The sequence below is a fragment of the Salmo salar genome, chromosome ssa02 (genome assembly GCF_905237065.1).
Source record: "Salmo salar chromosome ssa02, Ssal_v3.1, whole genome shotgun sequence".
In the NCBI taxonomy this organism is placed as follows: Eukaryota; Metazoa; Chordata; class Actinopteri; order Salmoniformes; family Salmonidae; genus Salmo; species Salmo salar.
Window position 1 is genome coordinate 54,532,028 of NC_059443.1, and position 19,263 is coordinate 54,551,290.

The 19,263-nt window shown below is 46.2% G+C and overlaps 1 protein-coding gene across 1 annotated transcript in view; it reads left to right on the forward strand.

Moving 5' to 3' along the window:
- Positions 1-2,061: 2,061 nt before the first annotated feature.
- Positions 2,062-19,263, forward strand: part of LOC106588372 (nascent polypeptide-associated complex subunit alpha, muscle-specific form) — a 45,538-nt gene continuing 28,336 nt past the window's right edge. The window contains exons 1-2 of the mRNA XM_014177285.2: positions 2,062-2,463; positions 18,304-19,031. Of these exons, the coding sequence (XP_014032760.2) occupies positions 18,395-19,031 (637 nt within the window). The 5' untranslated portion in view covers positions 2,062-2,463; positions 18,304-18,394. The remainder of the gene's footprint in view (positions 2,464-18,303; positions 19,032-19,263) is intronic.

Here is a 19,263-nt window from a genome sequence, read left to right on the forward strand (position 1 = left end):
TATACTTTTTTTTCAAGATGAGTGATGAGAAGAGAATTGTCCAGCCCATTGGGGATCTCACTACACCCCCATATTGTTTTTCCATTTAACCTTTATTCATACAGGTTATTTTCATAGAAATATGCCTTTTGCACTAGAGACCTGTAATGACCTGAGGATATGCTTGTTGTTGTTGCATGGTGCCCTCAATACATAATGACTACACTGAGGTAATGGTCTACAATCTAAAGTTTCAATGGGTTTGGTGTCTGTGGCATTGTTATTTCTGTAGTATTTCATTTGTCGTTTGATATTGTGTTCCAGTGTGTCAAAGGTGGCCTCACGTTTCCAGACTGCCGAACAACGATGACCGAGAGAAGCTACTGTAGTAAAGGGGTTACACACTAGGCTTCTATGATAGTTGTTGTCTTGGTGGACTAAATACTTCGTACCCAGGCCAGAAATTGACCACCATGACCCTTTTCTTCAGCATGAGTATACGTGTGTGTGCTGGTCTGTTTTTCTCTCTGTCTGTTAGCCTCTCTGTATGTGTGTGGGCTTGCATGGTTGTTTTGCTCTGTGCCATGGGCAGCGTATACAGCTGTACCTGGAGCTGCATACACAAAGTATGTCCGGGGTTGGTGTTGTTTTGGCAGATGGGTGAAACAACAAGAACTCACTGGAAGACAAGTCAAATAGTGGGATGAAAGAAACCACTTTGGTTTAACAATTAATCTCTGTTCCATTGCCACAGGCTTTCCCATAGAAACCAATACTGAGCCACACCCTTATAGGACAACATTACAGAGCATTGGGGTGGGTGGGCAGAACCAGGAACTAACTGGATTTTGTGGTTTTACTAACAACCCAATTTAAGGATCTTAGTTTGCAGCCGAATATATATATATATATATATACACACACACACTATAAAAGCTACAGGGTCAGGGAGAGGCTCTCGGTTCCCCAGTCTCTGCAATTGGCCCTCGACGATAGTAAAGGCTGACAGGCTGCAGATGTAACAATTGCCAGAGCCCTGCGAATAGCTGAGACAGACAGAGGGGTCAGACGCACTGTATGAGTCACTCGCTTCCCCAGACACAGACAGACACACACACACACACTGTAAGAAAGGCAGTTTGAATGGTGAGGATCCCTATGTCTACATATTTCACATCACTCTAGTCCAGAGTGAATGCATCACGTCTGTTTCCAGTCTAACCCTCTCCTCTCCTGGCACTGTGAGTTGGGACTTTTCTTTGCCCAAAGCCTCCTCTTTCATTCGTTCTTCTTTGCCGTCTTGCTGTATAACAAACTAGTTGTCAGATTTCTTGGCCCGATTCAGTCTATTTCTGTCAATTTCACAGTCTTTTTATGTTCCCCGTCTTTTCATTGATTCCTATTGTAAAGCCAGCAGCTGCAACTGAGGGAACAGAAGCAAGCTGCCACTCCCATTGTGGGCAGTCAGTGCCATGCAGCAAAGTAGCTGAGGCTGTATGTCTTCATAAGCACCATCAGCAAATGCACCTCATCTCCAGAACATAAACTTTTCAGGAAATTGATAAAATGACCATATTTTCCCATTAACGAACATACAATTATGACATTTCCGACGCTATTTGGGGTAAATGTTGTTGGTCCTAGAGTTATGAAATGTTCAGAGCACATGGAGTTATTGCTTTGCAAAAACTGAGTTACAAGGTTTTCATCAGACAGTGAAATGATGCTAATAAATAAGACAACCAGACCAGGATTGTGAACAATGCCTTTCTCAGTTGAATAAATATGCCTATTCTTCATTGATATCAAGAAACTATCAATTGCATTCAAATCGATTTTTTTAACCAACTGAAACCTTTACAGAATACTGTGTATACATAGTTAGGTAGTTTAGCCTATTTGTTTGGCCTTACAGGCATCCAGTGTAGGCCTGCAGTAGTTTAAATATTAGCCATGAAGCTGGATTTTGGAACTTCATACACAGAGAATGGGTGAGGGATGGGGCATTGGGGCCAGACACTCTCGCACACAGAAAATAAAAGGAGGGGCAGTGGTTTAGCATATGACATCATCCATATTTTTTAAATAAACCTCAGGCCATGGTTCTTCATTGGTTCCTAGCTGGATAAATCGAATTTTTTTTGTGAGGGGGGGCATGCTTCTCCTGCAATTTCACCCTCGCTCGACTATGTGGTAACGCCACTCATTCGATTCCTCATCTCGAGAGTGAGCTTCTGCGGTCCCAAGAACGTTACTAAAGAGGGATGCACGCCGTTTGAACAAGTCAGTTGCATCTACAGCTTCATTGTGAAGCTTGGCAGTGAAGGGAGCCAGTTGCACTTTTGATTGTTTGTCCTCTACATTTATAACCTCTTCATCGACACATTTGGTCTGTTTTTGTCCAGCCAGCGAGGAAGTAGCCTACGACTGTACCTGAAAGAATTTAGGGGGAAACGCTGCGAAGCGTGCCTCGACATTCTTACGGTGAGTGGGAATTGATACAAACGTCTCGCAATAAGCAATTTCTAGGATACATTGTTTCCATTTCGGTGTCTTTTTATTATATTTCTACTAATTCATGCTGCTTTCTCGTTAAACAATGCCCGCTACGTTATCCAAACAAAGCTGACGAAATGACACCGATCAAACGTTCGTTGTTGAAAGCCCATGTTTTCAAACTGGAGTTGATGTGACGCCTACAACGTCGGTGAACTGTTTGGGCGGTGGTTTCAACAAGGATGTGGTGGTTTCCTTTCCCTAAAATAGCCGTGTCAAGGAGCATGAGGTGACTGGACACACAACTGTATGCGTAGCCTAAGTTGTATGTTAATTTAATCAGTTTATTGACTAACCTCGGCACCAAACTTCCCCCCTATTAATGCCCCCAACTCAGACTCCCATTGTTCTGAGAAAGAGAGGGCCCCGAATGGCTACTGCAAAACCCGGGGTTAATTTACTGTTCATGATTGTGTCCTGAGATTTGGCCTTTGCTCAATTCTCTGTGGCTCACCAGTAAACTCTGCTATGAAACTGCGTTTTCTAATGGAGAGCAAGGTGTGAACGGCTAGCAATCGACAGTGCATCCTTTACATGTGTCGCTATGAAAGAACATTAGTCTAAATAATTTCATTGTTGGTTATATTGCTGAATCAATCTCGCATTATACAAACCGTTAACATCCTGCTGAAAATCTCATGTGAGCACAATTGATAGGGGGAATTGTGATGGGCAGGCCTATATGCTTCTCTATCACAATAAGATTTTTTGAGTTCCTTTTTACACCAGCAGCACGTCAGTGAAAACGGGAGTGTCGGTCTGGCTCGCGCGCGCCTCCAGGTCTGGAGATGTCTGCAAGATTATACTGCTCACCAAAATCTGTTCACACCGCTGTCTGATTTCATACTCGCACCTACACATCCAGAGATATCATCCATGACCACAGACTGAGACTGGGCAGTGCTAGAGGGAGAGATCAGATGGCAATGTCAGAACGCCATCTGGGTTTTGGCTCCAAATACATGTTACATAATCCGTAATGGGGCACATGCTTTACACATGCTAGGCAATGCTATCCCACCTGCCCCATCTCAATGTCACTGATTGGGTGTCAACAGAAGTCTATCAAATGACTGATTCTTAATCAGATTTCAAAAGTCTGTCAAACAGCATCAGTCTGGTCATATCTGCTCTTGTCATCGATTGTTCTGTAAAGCATAACATGCCTTTTTTATCAGTGATCAAGTGCTTTCTTTCAATCTGAAAACGGTTAAATGTTAAATTGTCATTTGATTTCTTAAAGGAGACATGACTCTTCCTTTTCAAGGCATATTTGCTAATGTGGTGAATGTGTTCTTGTTTTGGGGTTTTGTTGTAGGGGTGTGTTATCCATTTCAGCAGTGACTGAGCAGTTGTGTTGCTGCAAGGGGTTTGACAGTGACACCCTCTCCCCCACCCTGAGTGGGGAATGTGTCCCCTCTCAGCAGTGACCTCTCAGGCAACACTCTGAGTGTGAATTATCACTGCAGGGGTGTGAAACCATCTCTCTCACTGAAGCCTATGGCAGCCTGAGCTTCTGGCAAGTTCACAAGACCAGGGGTGTCAAACATACAGTCCAGGAGGGGAGGGGGGGGGTCCAATCTGGCCCGCGGGTGGTATAATACATTTTTTTAAATATACTTTGAAATGACTAAAACCAAATCAACTGTCAATTATAATGGACCTACATTCAAACAGTTTCTTGAATGTGTCCATCTCGTTAATAATGCATGTCAGGGTGCATTGAAAATTCCAGAAACGATGGATAGAGGACAATGTTTAGAAATAAATTCAGTGCGTCCTGCCGGACCTTGTTGAAGACCAAATGCGGCCCCAGGGGAAAAATGACTTTGACACCCCTGTTTAAGATAATACCACTTTCCCTGTACGTTGCCACTTCCTCTGCCCTCCTCCTAAACCTCTGCAGTGTCCGATCTAAATAGACTAGAAGTTGGCAGTCAGTGACTAGTCTGGTTTCAATTATGGGCTCTTTTGGCGTAGAGGAACTACTTCACACTACGTCAATGGGGGGAGGGGGGATTCAGGGGACACTCCCAACAAATCGTGGGGTGGACATAACAGAACGTTGCAATTAAAAACCAACGTTTGCCGGCAAAATCTTTGCAGTGGTTTTGCAGGTAGTTGATGCAAACTAGCCTCTTGCGAAATGCACTCATTTAAAAATGTAATGTAATGTAATGTAAAAATAACCTGCGTGATCTTTATTCAAGCCGATAAAGTAGTGACGTAGTTTGTCTATGCCAGAAAATACCCTCGTCACTACTGTTGCCTATGGTCGGGTTGACGAGACTACCCTAAGTGTAGGTTTAGGCTCGGTATTACCAACCCTAAAATCATCCTTATCGCTGTATTTATTGAGAAAAAAAACAGACCTTAGATCAGCCTCTGACTCTCGTAGAACTAACGTTCTCTTGACGAGAGTCATGTAACATGATTGGCACCCAACTAGTCTTGGAATGTAAGTGCACTTGAAACGGTTCCTCTCCTGTAGTGTACACTCCCTTGTTAGTCAACATGGTGCCCTATGGGGCAGCTGCAGTTGCCTATTTTTGGGAAGACTCTCACAGAAACACAGGTGGTTGGCGTTGCATTGGTTGGCGTGACCGGGCCGCTGCTTAAATTGGATACAGCCGTGAAACTCCGCAGGTCAGTATCTGTTATTTTGCTGGGTGCCTTCAACAAATTCACTTAAATAATAGTCTTGGGAGTCACAAAGGTGTGCTGTTGACTCGTGGCTTTCCACTTGTAATGGTTGCTACTGCTCCTGTATTTGCTCTGGTTATTGTTGGGGCCGTGCGAAAGCATCAATGCAACAGCTGCCGAGATGATACCCAATGGATATCAAGGTCACTGGACTCAAATCCATTTTCTTTGCCCTGCATAGTGAGCAGATGAAATAGTACCTAATTACACACACCTGCTCACTAGCCATCATCTACCCTATCAACAGCCATAAAATCCCTCAATTTGCTGCGTTACATACGTCACACGTCCTGTGAATACAATTACAGTAGGTTTCATCATGCGTTCTCTCACTGGTTTCTATGGTGTCTCAGTAAGTCCGTCCCAAATACAGGGAGAAGGGTGCTATTTGGGGCTCAGACACGGTCTCCAGTCTGGAAGGGCTGCTGCCGGCTGTCCCATGGAAGGCTGTGGTTGGTTGTGCTGCTGTAGCGCTTGCCGCTGTGGGGGTCTGTGCCTTGGTATTCAGCGTTCACTTTATTAGCCACGAAGCAATGGACACACACTGCTTTTAGACTCTGGCCATCTGGCATTGCGAAATGTGGCTCTGTGCTCTGCTACGATCCAAAGTGTTCAGCACATTCAGGAATCGTATTTGGTCAGATCCTCTGTTCTGATCTGGCCTTGAGATGCCTGCTCAAAGAACAATTAAGTCCACTTATTTCATATTTTTCCTGTGAGGCTTCATTCAAATCTATCCACGCTGCATCCCTCCCGATATACTTCAGCCATATCTGGTTTGTTTTAATGGTGTGCTTTGGGACAAGGTTTGATTTGTGGTTAGGTGTTGACCCCAAGGTTTGAGGTCTGTGTATGATGGCCCTTGCTGTGTGTGTGTGTCATGGCTGGTTACACATATCCTGTTTTCCTCTGGTCTGCCTCTTGACCCATGAGTAACCCAGGTCTGTGTGTTCAGTAATAGAGCCATGGTGTGTGTGTGTGTGCCCAAGTGCATGGCAGCCAGGCAGGCCCGATGGTATCAGTCCATCTGGCCTGGGCTCACCCTGGCTGCTCATAGCCCTGGTAACTGATCTGGCCCTGCGGCAGCAGTGACACAGAGCACAGCTACTTTCCACTATTGACTTTCTTCCTGATCCCCAGAGAGGATCCCACTGTCACCCTCCCCATCCCTCCAAAGCCTGGTGTCCCTGGTCTGTCATGGCTTCTTCTCAATGAGTGTTTCAGTGATTCCCCGCAACCCATCCCCTTCGCAAACCCCTCAGACCTTCTCTAATGGGTTTTGAGAAGATGCGAGGACTCAAGGAATTATGAATTTAGAGCCCTGGTGTCCCAGGTCTGGTTGTTCTGTGGTTGTTCTCGTGGGATTTTGGCCAAAACCAAGCGTGCCAGCTGCTACCCCTGTCCCCCTGCCTCGGCTGAGCTAATCCATACGCCCCTCTATGCCCCAGGCCAAAGGGGGCTCAGTGGGCACAGGGGCAGACAATGAGACCTGTCTGTTACCTTTTAATCCTCAGATTACCCACTGACAACCAGCACACCCACCTCCCCTCTGCCATCTCCCACCCTGCGGGAACATTCAGCCCCATTCATGCCTTGTCCTGAAGAGACCCCCAGACCAAACCTGGCTCAGTGCTGCTTTGAACCTGGTCCACTTTTATCCAGATTGTTCTGACTGCCTGCAGCACGTAGGCTAGTGGCTAGGCTAGCCGCGAGTCCATTCCCTTCTCATTCCCCCCAGGCTAAATGACTAGGTTACCTCATTGTCTTATGATTTCCCTTAACACCAACTTGCTAGGCTAGGCTAGCCCATCCCATCTGATTCCCCCAAGGCTAATTGGCTACACTAACTATCCACTTAGCCTGTAGCGTGACTCGCCACAGCCTTATCCTCATCCCGTTATCGAGCGCTTTTAACGTCAGTTAGCACATTCTCCATGCCCCCCTATGGAATGAATTAACCTTAACATGTGGTTTGAGTACACAGTCCAGCTCATGAATTGTTTAGCATGGCTAAGCCAATGCTTAGTGTCCAGCCTGTATGTCGGGGGCAACGGCTCTGATCCGGGAGGGCTGCAGCGCTTGCAGGATTTTGTTCCAATGCAGGACACATACTTCAGCCAAGCAATCAACTAATAGTGGTCTTTCATTAGACCAGGATAGGGTTTATTCACAGAAGCTGGACTGGAGCATACACAGACTGCAGTCCACTACTGATCCATAGAATAGCTTAGAAGCGTCTTTTTGTTTTCTCCGTATATCTATGGTCTACCCAAGTTGGCAAAAGGGCCTTATGCCCTGGTGTCTCCAAAAGGGGTTCTCCCCAGCCTCATCAGTCATCCACGGAGGTAGGGCTGTGCAGACACGTCATACAAGTCTGTCTAGCGTTAACAAGCTCTGTGGTGTGTCAACTATACATGGGGCCTGGCTTCCAGAAGTCCCACTATCCAACCACAGTGCAGGGGACACCCAGTGAAGGGTGGGGTGATGCAGGAAGAGGGCGCTTGATGGGGTAGAGCTCCGCTGCCCGACGGGCCCCGACATTACACATCGTGTTAGGGCCTGTTTATTCATCAATAACTAGGATACGGACAGGGCTATCACTAAATTGACCACTACCGTTTTGAAGCTGAGCCATTTGCTTGTGCTCTGCTGCGCAGTACAGTCATATCTGACTAGGATCATAACAATGTTCCTTGAGTTTTGTCTGAGTTTACAGCTAACTGCTCTCATGGCTAATTGAGCAGAGCAGCCCAAGTGGAGACCTTGCTGTGGTTACTCACTGACTCGGAGTGCAGGGAGCTTGTGACAGATGGAGAGCAGCAGTTAAAGGGTTTACTAATGGGTAGGGGATCTTGTGTTCGCTTTTGATTAGCCATGGAGGGATTTCATAGGTCATTTTTGATATTCGATTTATTGACATCGGTTTTATGCTTCAATTCTGTCTCCAACTAAAACGAGTGCAACCTCTTCAGTGTACTGCCAGATGAGATGCCATGGGCTTTAATTAGTAGTGGTGGCTTTTCAGGTTGGTATGAGCTCATATTACCACTGAGTAATTCCATTCCACTCTGAGTCCATTGTGCCAGTGGTTCTGGTTAAACGGAAGGGTAAAGGTCAGCAAGCTATTCTCTATGGGAGAGTTGCTCCTGTTGAGATGCCTCATAGGAGATCAGCACCCTGCCATCACCCTCAGGTCACTGAAAAGCCTGCCACCATAGGGCAAGCCTGGGAAGTCAGCGGTGCATAGCTTCCCTGGGAGAGCCCACAGTAGTGTGTCGTCCACCATGGTCTGTTTTTGTTACGGAGTGGCTGCGGCTCTGGCTTTTTCAGCATCTTTAGTCGCACAGCACTAAAAGCTTCTGAGTGTGTATATATTCTACGCGCAGAGAACCGGTTACTCAGGCGACGCATACAGTCATTGGGCAAATGGTCATGGTGCTCGTTTAATAAAGTTGGATCGACGTCTGCACGATCTACGTAACGGAACCAAATATAATGGCAAAGTAGTATAAAGTTAGTCAACAGCTCGCGCCTCTAGGCAAAATACACAGGTAGGCTATGCTACAGTTTAACACAATCTGCTCTAAAATTAGTTGGCTCCATCATTCTAAACAGCACTGTAGGCTACTTCGAAACAACACTGTATAACTGAAGAAAATCTGAATGCATATCCCCCATTTAAGCTGATTGAGCTCAAATGGTTACTATAGAATGATGCTGCATGGATGTTTCACTGGTAAAACTTGACGACATATCATGTTGAATGCGTGGTGTTTTTGTCTTACTGTAGTTTTATGCTATTCTATTCGGTTCTGTAGAATACTGTGATCCTTGTAATCTTGCAGACACTGATTCAGCTTTGATCTAACTTTATTAAACGAGCACCATTCCACTGAGTAGCCTGTTCTCTGCACCTAAAGTAGAGAATATTCACATATGCAGAAGCTCTGGATCTTTTGAGTGCAGCAGACTAAAGATCCTGGAAAAGTCGGATCGGCAACCATAGCCTTTTTTTTTGTTATTATCAGACGCCAGCAGGGACTGTGAAAGAATGTTCCCTCCCTGTGTCCCAGAATGAATTCTTTTGGAGTAGAGCTGTGTTTTTTGTGTGTGGTTTCCTGCCTCGTGTGTCTGTGTGTCTGTGTGTCTGTGTGTGTGTGTAAGAATGCGACAGTTGTGGTTAGTGTTGTGACGTGAACAACCCGCCCCGCAGTTGGGTCTGCCGAGGACATCACTCTCTCACACACCTTGCCACTTAAGGCCCCTACCCTTCTTATACCCTGCCTACTAGCCTATATAGAGCCTCGTACAACCACTCGGCCGCTGCAGCCTACATATAGGATCTTATCATAATCTCATGCTGCACTTTGCACAAGTTTGCCCAATGTAATTTAGGCCTATTAAAGGTCCAATGCAGCCTTTTAAAAAAAAAAATCTATATCAAATAATTTCTGGGTAACAATTACGTTTTCAAAAAAATTATATCTTTTTTTAACAGGTGGCTTCTTAGCAAAGAGCTATTGGTCTATTAACAAATTTTCTGATGTCACCAGGCAGGCCCAAACTCCATCCCACCACAACAGGCTGAAATTTCAGGCAGTCTTTTCAAGCACTGTTGCCCCTAGTGGCCGATTTCTACATCTCCCGACGTCCTCAGACATGGGTGGACGTCGAATACCGACTCACTAGTGACCTGCCTGGCTTGCCTTTGTTGATTTTCAAAACTGAGAGCAGGCGACTCCTAGGTCTACGACAACAGCAGTGCGTTAGGGAGCATCTTTCATTTAGTCGGGACTGACTGAGACAGCCATGCAACTGGGCTGAGAACCGAGCTGGGCTCATATGCTCAGCAGAGCCTCTCCTGTCATCATGCTGTGAGTAATGACTGTGTTGTTGGTGGATTTCATCAGGAGATTGGATCTCTGCGTGCCATGTTTTCTGAGTGTTCTGTGGTGATGCGGCAGAACTCTGCAACACTGCCTTATACGGGCAGACAAAGCAACAGTCTTAAGCTCTCTCTCCACACACACTTCACCCCATCCTCCGCTCTTCCACCACCAATCCTAAGAGTTCATTCAACTTCCCCTCTTACTAAATACACTGCTCAAAAAAATAAAGGGAACACTAAAATAACACATCCTAGATCTGAATGAATGAAATAATCTTATTAAATACTTTTTTCTTTACATAGTTGAATGTGCTGACAACAAACACACACAAATAATCAATGGAAATCCAATTTATCAACCCATGGAGGTCTGGATTTGGAGTCATACTCAAAATTAAAGTGGAAAACCACACTACAGGCTGATCCAACTTTGATGTAATGTCCTTTAAAACAAGTCAAAATGAGGCTCAGTAGTGTGTGTGGCCTCCACGTGCCTGTATGACCTCCCTACAACGCCTGGGCATGCTCCTGATGAGGTGGTGGATGGTCTCCTGAGGGATCTCCTCCCAGACCTGGACTAAAGCATCCGCCAACTCCTGGACAGTCTGTGGTGCAACGTGGCATTGGTGGATGGAGCGAGACATGATGTCCCAGATGTGCTCAATTGGATTCAGGTCTGGGGAACGGGCCGGGCCAGTCCATAGCATCAATGCCTTCCTCTTGCAGGAACTGCTGACACACTCCAGCCACATGAGGTCTGCATTGTCTTGCATTAGGAGGAACCCAGGGCCAACCGCACCAGCATATGATCTCACAAGGGGTCTGAGGATCTCATCTCGGTACCTAATAGCAGTCAGGCTACCTCTGGCGAGCACATGGAGGGCTGTGCGGCCCCCCAAATAAATGCCACCCCACACCATGACTGACCCACCGCCAAACCGGTCATGCTGGAGGATGTTGCAGGCAGCAGAACGTTCTCCACGGCGTCTCCAGACTCTGTCACGTCTGTCACGTGCTCAGTGTGAACCTGCTTTCATCTGTGAAGAGCACAGGGCGCCAGTGGCGAATTTGCCAATCTTGGTGTTCTTTGGCAAATGCCAAACGTCCTGCACGGTGTTGGGCTGTAAGCACAACCCCCACCTGTGAACGTGGGGCCCTCACACCACCCTCATGGAGTCTGTTTCTGACCGTTTGAGCTGACACATGCACATTTGTGGCCTGCTGGAGGTCATTTTGCAGGGCTCTGGCAGTGCTCCTCCTGCTCCTCCTTGCACAAAGGCGGAGGTAGCGGTCCTGCTGCTGGGTTGTTGCCCTCCTACGGCCTCCTCCACGTCTCCTGATGTACTGGCCTGTCTCCTGGTAGCGCCTCCATGCTCTGGACACTACGCTGACAGACACAGCAAACCTTCTTGCCACAGCTCGCATTGATGTGCCATCCTGGATGAGCTGCACTACCTGAGCCACTTGTGTGGGTTGTAGACTCCGTCTCATGCTACCACTAGAGTGAAAGCACCGCCAGCATTCAAAAGTGACCAAAACATCAGCCAGGAAGCATAGGAACTGAGAAGTGGTCTGTGGTCACCACCTGCAGAACCACTCCTTTATTGGGGGTGTCTTACTAATTGCCTATAATTTCCACCTGTTGTCTATTCCATTTGCACAACAGCATGTGAAATTTATTGTCAATCAGTGTTGCTTGCTGAGTGGACAGTTTGATTTCACAGAAGTGTGATTGACTTGGAGTTACATTGTGTTGTTTAAGTGTTCCCTTTATTTTTTTGAGCAGTGTATATTGGCTCCCTCTTTGGACAAGCTGGCAGTCTAGGTAGGCAAGTTCTGGCTTTCCCTGCTCAACAATTATTCCCCCCCTCAGTGGATAGGAAGTATTTAGGAGGATGTGTAATCTCATGCAGTTGGTAGGTTAATGACTGCCTTGGGTCGTATTCATTAGGCACTCAATGGAAGAAAATGGACTGAAAAGGGGAGGGATAACCTGAACTTGACCAATAAGAAATGCTAGTTTTCATTTTCCTTTGCGAAACGCTTTGCTACGACATTCCCTAATGAACACAACCCGTGTGTGTGGATCTGCTTTGGTCAAAATTCATTGTTGTAACTTCTAGTGAACTTGGTCAGTTGTTGACTTTGACTGGTGAATGCCCCTTTCCTGTCTGCAGGGAACTGGTCCAATAAAGAAGTTCCATGTTGGAAACCCCCTTCCTTCCCTAATAAACCCCTCATTCTCCAATACTCTTTTGTCCTTGTAAACTCCTGTCTTTCTAAAGCCTCTCCACTCTCTCTCCCTCATTATCCGCCCTCCTTTCCTGTCATACCCTTTATACACACCACACACTGTGAATGAGGCCTGTGTTTCCTCTGGCCAGAGCCCCAGTACTTCGGAGGCATCCACATTGCAAGGCCTCACTCAGACAGCAGTCCATTAATGAATAGCCAGAGACTGAGGCCCCTGTTTTGTCAAACATCCATGGCGCTATACAGCTCAGTTACACCATATTCTCTATCGTCCAGGCCCAGTTTAGTCTAGCTAGCAGACACTGTTAAATGCTCAATTGGGTTGTCTCTGTCAGGCACAGGGGCAGTCAGGGACGGTTGGTCACAGACACAGGGTTTGCTTTGGCAGTGCAGTCTAAAATGGAGGTCTATTGTCCACAGTCTTGTAGTCAAAGATGATGCAAGTACTCTGTACAGCACAGTGGAATCAGAAGAATGCATGATGTGGTAGACCTTTCTCGCTTCTTTTATTTATATATATATATATATATATATATATATATATATGAAGCAATTTAAAGATTTTACTGAGTTACAGTTTATATAAGTCAGTCAATTTGTAATTAATTATGCCCTAATCTATGGATTTCACATGATTGGGAATACAGATATGCATCTGGCCACACATACCTTTAAAAAAAAAGAATTGGGGTGTGAATCAGAAACAGTCAGTATCTGGTGTGACCACCATTTGCTCAAGCAGCGCGACACCTCCCCTTCGCATAGTTGATCAGGCTGATTGTGTCCTGTGGAATGTTGTCTCCCACCTCTTCAGTGGCTGTGCAAAGTTGCTGGAAATTGGCAGGAACTGGAACACGCTGTCGAGCCAAAGCATCCCAAACAAAGCTCTGGTAACACCTCTGGTGGCGATTCCTGCATTCAGCATGCCAATTGCATGCTCCCTAACAACTGGAGACATCGGTGGCATTTTGTAACAGAACTGCATGTTTTAACCTCTCTGGGTTATGTGGGACGCTAGCGTGCGGGACACACTATTCAACAGCCAGTGAAATAGCAGGGCGGCCTCCCAAAACTTCCGGTGAATGAGCACATCAATTTACAGAAATACTCATCATAAACCTTGATAAAATATTCAAGTTATTCAAAGAATTATAGATGCACTTCTCCTTAATGCAACCGCTGTGTCAGATTTCAAAAAAGCTTTACGGCGAAAGCAAATTTTGCAATAATCTGAGTACAGCGCTAATATATATATATATATATGTATATATACACACACACAAAAAAGCCATACAGCTACCCGCCATTTTGGAGTCAACAGAAATGACAAAAATTACATTATAAATATTCACATACCTTTGATTTTCATCAGAATGCACTCCCAGGAATCCCAGTTCCACAATAAATGTTTGTTTTGTTCGATAGTCCATTTATGTCCAAATACCTCCTTTTTGTTTGCGCGTTTAGTCCACTACTCCAAATGCAGGAAGCGTGTCAAATGTCACGACGAAAAGTACAAACAAAAGTTCTATTTACATTTGTAGAAACATGTCAAACGATGTATAGCATCAATCTTTAGGATGTTTTTATCATAAATCTTCAGTAATATTCCAACCAGACAATTTCAATGTCTTCAAAAAAGAAAAGGAACACAGCTAACTCTCACGTGATTGCGCACCACTGAACTCATGTCGTTCTGTCATCTGACTCCAGGAGCTCTTATTCTCTCCCCAGTCACAGTAGAAGCATGAAACAACGTTCTAAAGACTGTTGACATCTAGTGGCAGCCTTAGGAAGTGCAAAATGAACCCTAAGTCACTGTATAGGCAATTACTTAAACTACAAACCTCAGATTTCCACACTTCCTGGTTGGATTTTTCTCAGGTTTTTGCCTGCCATATGAGTTCTGTTATACTCAGACATCATTCAAACAGTTTTAGAAACTTCAGTGTTTTCTATCCAAATCTACTAATAATATGCATATCCTACCTTCTGAGCCTGAGTAGCAGGCAGTTTACTACGGGCTCGCCTTTCATCCGGACGTCAAAATACTGCCCCCTACCCTAGAGAAGTTAAGTGGCTTTTTATTGTCCCAGCACAAGGTGCAACTGTATAATGATCATGCTGTTTAATCAGCTTCTTTATATGCCACACCTGTCAGGTGGATGGATTATCTTGGCAAAGGAGAAATGCTACATAATCTTTGGCACAAATTTGAACTTAGTGCATATGGAAAATATCTGCAATCTTTTATTTCAGCTCATAAAACATGGGACCAACTCTTTAAGTTTATATATTCGTACACACCCTTCCTCTGACAGCTGTTTATAGGCTGCTTCCCTGAGGAGCCTGACAGGCAGAGCTGGAATGTGGACGGGGTGGCTCGGGTCACCGACAGACGCCCTGGCCCGAGCCCTCCCCAGGCATTCTAGCACATGACACTGGGCCTCAACCTCAAACCTTTATGGTGGATTTATCATTGAAGCACCCCCTCATATTTCCCCTCCACGCTCTTCCCGTTCACCTCCCTCTGTGAGCTAGCAGAGGAGTGTATGTATGTATGTATACATTTTTTTTTTTACCAGTGGTTAAGACTGTTATGACACTACGCTGTCATCAGTAACACCACCCTGCTCCATCCACTACCCTTCTTGCTATTTTCTTCTCTTTTGTTCTCCCTGTAGTCCGACTGCATTTCCAACCCACTCTCAACACAGCTAAATCCCCCTCTGTTCGTATTAAAGGGATATCATAAGTGACCCATTTTGTTGCGCTGCTAAAACATGGCAGGCACTGTAGGATGATTGCAGACAAACCGCTGTAATTAAACTGCTAGAAAGAAAGCGAGGGGATAGTTGGATGCAAAGATGAGCCTGAGGGCAACGAGTTTCTTCCGTCCAGACAGCCCACCCCAACAAGCTTACGATGGCCGCGTTAACCCCACACCCAGAGAGAAACAAACAACTTGCAGAGTTTGTTTTCACAGACACTATCTAGTCAGTTAATACCCAGCCGCTGTGTTGTCAGACTGCGGCCCGGGAGCAATTTCCAACCGGCTTATGAATTTGCATACTTCCAACACATGGTAATTGTTGCCAAGGGTATTGAGGTAATTGTGATATTAGCTGCCGCTCTAGCTGGAAAGTAAGCATGCTGTGTCCTGAATATGGTATTAGCCCTTTTTTCACTGGTATTTGTTATGCAAATTAATGGAAGGGAGCACAATGGCTCATTATTTCATAGATATGAAAGGCATCATGCATTTTTATCAGCCGTGCAATTTATTCTATCTTTTTTTTTGGGGGGGGGGGGGTGTTCCCCTTTTAATCATTCCAATTGCAAATCTATGCCAAGACTCAGCCAGGGATGGAAAGCTGCTCTGAAGTTCCCAGAGAATTTGTCGAAAGGACATTGTGGTTTTAAGATGCCATGCATCTTAGTTTCAAATAGGACAAACTACAGCTAGCTGCTCTGAAGCAGAGGAGTTTCTAACACCCTCACTAATCGCCTTGCTACAGTTCAACAAAGCCCTTGATATGCATGTGTAGGGTTTTAGTGATGCCACCTTCCACAACCCAGAGGTCAGCTCAGTTCATGGTAAGGAATGCGGTACAGGCTGCACTTTGGTAAGCCCCTGGCATTAGTGGTCAAGTCAGCAGCCCCTGGCATTTGCTGGACCAGAGATTGGCACAAGTAAAGCCAGGCCAGTGCCCATTCTGCCCATGGCCAAAACATCCCCTTTTTACCCTGCTGCTGTCCACCGAATGCGCGGGACAGCGACGGCGCGTTAATCCGACTCCTGCTCGGCCCACTGGCGCTGCCCGCTGGATTTACTTAGCTGGCAGTCGTCCCTCATCCCGCTATCTCCCCAACGCATCATTACATCGCTACGTTGGTGTCAGAGCCCATCCAAATGCCTTGTGTAGCACTAGCCGTAGCACTAGCCGTAGCACTAGCCGTAGCACTAGCCACGTTGTTTGAAACACTGCGTATTGAGTTGAACTTGTGATATTGTGAAGAGATGATGACCAATTTAGTAAATGTAGTTTAGCCATGTTTCCTCTCCCAAATTAGATTGATAATGCTCAATGTACTAGGTGATTGATTGCGACTACCGGCCTATAACTCCTGGGCAATAATCCAAACCTGATTCATCCAAGTCATTGATAACAAGTTCTGTTTCACAAAAACATCTTGGGTCATCAAGAGTTGAAGTATGCTATTATTTATATAATATGTATGTATGTATGTATGTATGTATAATGTAGAGATGTGTAAGACTAGCTAGCAGCTCTGGCATAGCCCTGCTCAGTTGACTGAAGGCTGCAAGCTTGGCCCCTCTCCTCATGGCGCCTTTATCCTCCCTTGCTCTGTGCTGGTGGATATGTAACAGCAGAGAGGAGAAAAGGGGGTGAGGAGGAGTCCCCCACAAGTGGTCTGTTTGTTCATTTGCCTTTCCAATTGACTGGGCTAATGTGCGGTTAGGCCTCACGTGTCGCTCACAAACAGGCCAAGGCCAAACTGTCTTGATGGAAAGAAATTCCTCTAAACATTGAAGTAAGTGAAGAAGTAGCAAACTGAGGTTTGTGTGGAGAGTTTCTGCTTGGCCTTTAGGTTTATCTGTCTGCTCCACTGAATAGCCCCTCTATAGAAAGTTGCATTGATGGAAGTTTCAGTTAAACTATTAACGACGACCTCCTTCAGATGGCTTCTGCATTAGTCTCTCTTGGTCTGTGCTCTCCCAGTCCTTTCCTCTTCCATTCTTCTCTCCCTTTCCCTCTCTTGCTCTCCTTCCTTTTCCATCTCTTTCACTCTTTCCCCCCCCTCTCTCACACTCTTGCGCTCTCTTCTTCCTCTCTTGCAAAGCCTGTTTGAGCTCCAAACACTGATTTCTGCCCAGACCATCTGTTGACTGAGAACAGATCTCATAGCGTATCTATGGGGTAGAGTAGCGGAAAGAGGAACAAGTGGCTAAGAAAAGATATAGGGGGGGGGGGGGATACTGAAAAGAAATGAACGGTTGGTGCTGGGGTAGAGGGGCAGTTGGACAGGGAGAGCTGGAGGAGTGGGTGGGAGGGCTTGTGATAGGAAAGGAAGGGGTGGTGGAAAGTAGAGTATATGAGAGAAATCAGCAGCAGTGGAGGAGAGGCCATGTTGGCTTGGGAAGGCAGCCTCGAGGGGCTCCAGTAAGGCTAATGATCTCCCCCCCCCACCACCCCAACGTTCATCCACGCTCTAAATTTGTCTTGCACAGTATTGTCCATTTGAGGCCTCCCAGAACCAGCGTATGACTTTCCTTAATAATCGCTGGCTGTCATCGTGGTCAGCATCTGGGCTGGCAGCACCGAACAACAGAATCACTAACAATGGGACATGTGGTCCTGGTTTTCCAGACTCTCTCTCCTGTGGACTGTCAGGATATTGCAAGGCCTTGTGGTCTTTCAGCACTCCATCCACAACTCTCTCTCTCTCTCACTCTCGCTCTCTCGACATTTTGTTTTCTGTTATTGCATGTCAAACCTTTTGTAGTACTCTGACAATACCCATTTTAATCATGGATTGTAAATGTGTCTGTTCTCAGTCTCTGTGATCCTCACATTGTATTGCTATCAGACAGTGTGAGTGATTGTGCAATTTAGAAACAAATCATCATGTTGGCTTCCCTGGCTGCTGTCTTCCGTTTTTTTTTTTCCCCAATAGTTTCAAATTCTTCGGCGAGATCATGTGCCTCATGGCATTTCGGTTGGTTTTAATGTTTTTAAAATGATACTAGTCAACGACTGCATGATTTCATGTGGCTATTCTGATAATATACTTGAGTTCTGCTACCAGTATTTGTAGTTCTATGATAAACATGTTTTTTTTTTTTTCTCACACCAATTTCAACGTCAACATTTTCTGAATCGCTCTTCTCCCCCATCCAGATCTGTGAGGTTGTTGAGAGGACGTTGGTTCCACTCCGGGTTCAGTGTGTTTGTGATCCGGTGAGTGAGACCGTTGCCGGGCTTACAAGGGATGAAACCGGATGGGGTTGCCATGGAGCCCACAGAAGCCGTAGGAGCCGAGCCCTCGGCCCAGGGGATGGCCACTCACGAGATTCCCACCCAGCCAGCGCCTTCAACTTCCCCGTCTTCTCCATCACAGCCCGAAGACATCCAAAACACCACGGCGCAGCCTGAAAACCCCACAGCACCCCCTGCATCCAAGGAGGTCAATGGGGCCAATGGCAAGGCAGCAGCTGACCCCAAACCCAAGGCTAAGACGGTGGGCTTGGCTAAACCACGGCCAGGCACAGCTGGCACCAAGACCGCAACGGGTCCGGCATCAGGACCCAGCACCTCTCGTCCGGGCACGTCCCCAAGCCACATGGCCAATGGATTAAAGTCCTCAGCCAGTGACCTGGCCAAGAAAGCCGCTTTGGACAAAAAGAGAACCACCACTATAGCTGGAGCACCGGCTGCAGCCACAAAGAGGTCCGTGGCTTCCACTGTCAAGACCCAAACTAAGGTAGCTGTCGGAGTCCCCAGGTCCACCTCTGCTACCAGGCCAACCAACACTACACGGACTGCGGCAACGGGGCCTGGCACTCCAACGAGGAGACCTCCAGCTGCTGGGCCCATTATTGGGGCTGGGGCCAGACCCAAAACCACAGGTGAGAAGCCAAAGACTATACACACTCACACACATACTGCCGAGTATTTTCTTGTTAACCATGCTTTGGTTAGACACACAGCTTTTGTTTTCCTTTGTCCCATGTTGAGTCTTTTAGTTACTGTCCAATGTGTTTTAGCGCTCACACAAACCCACCTGTGCTTGGCTGCAGACACATTTGCTCTCAACTCCTACTACACCAATCCTTCATCCCAGTCCTCACTTCTACCCCT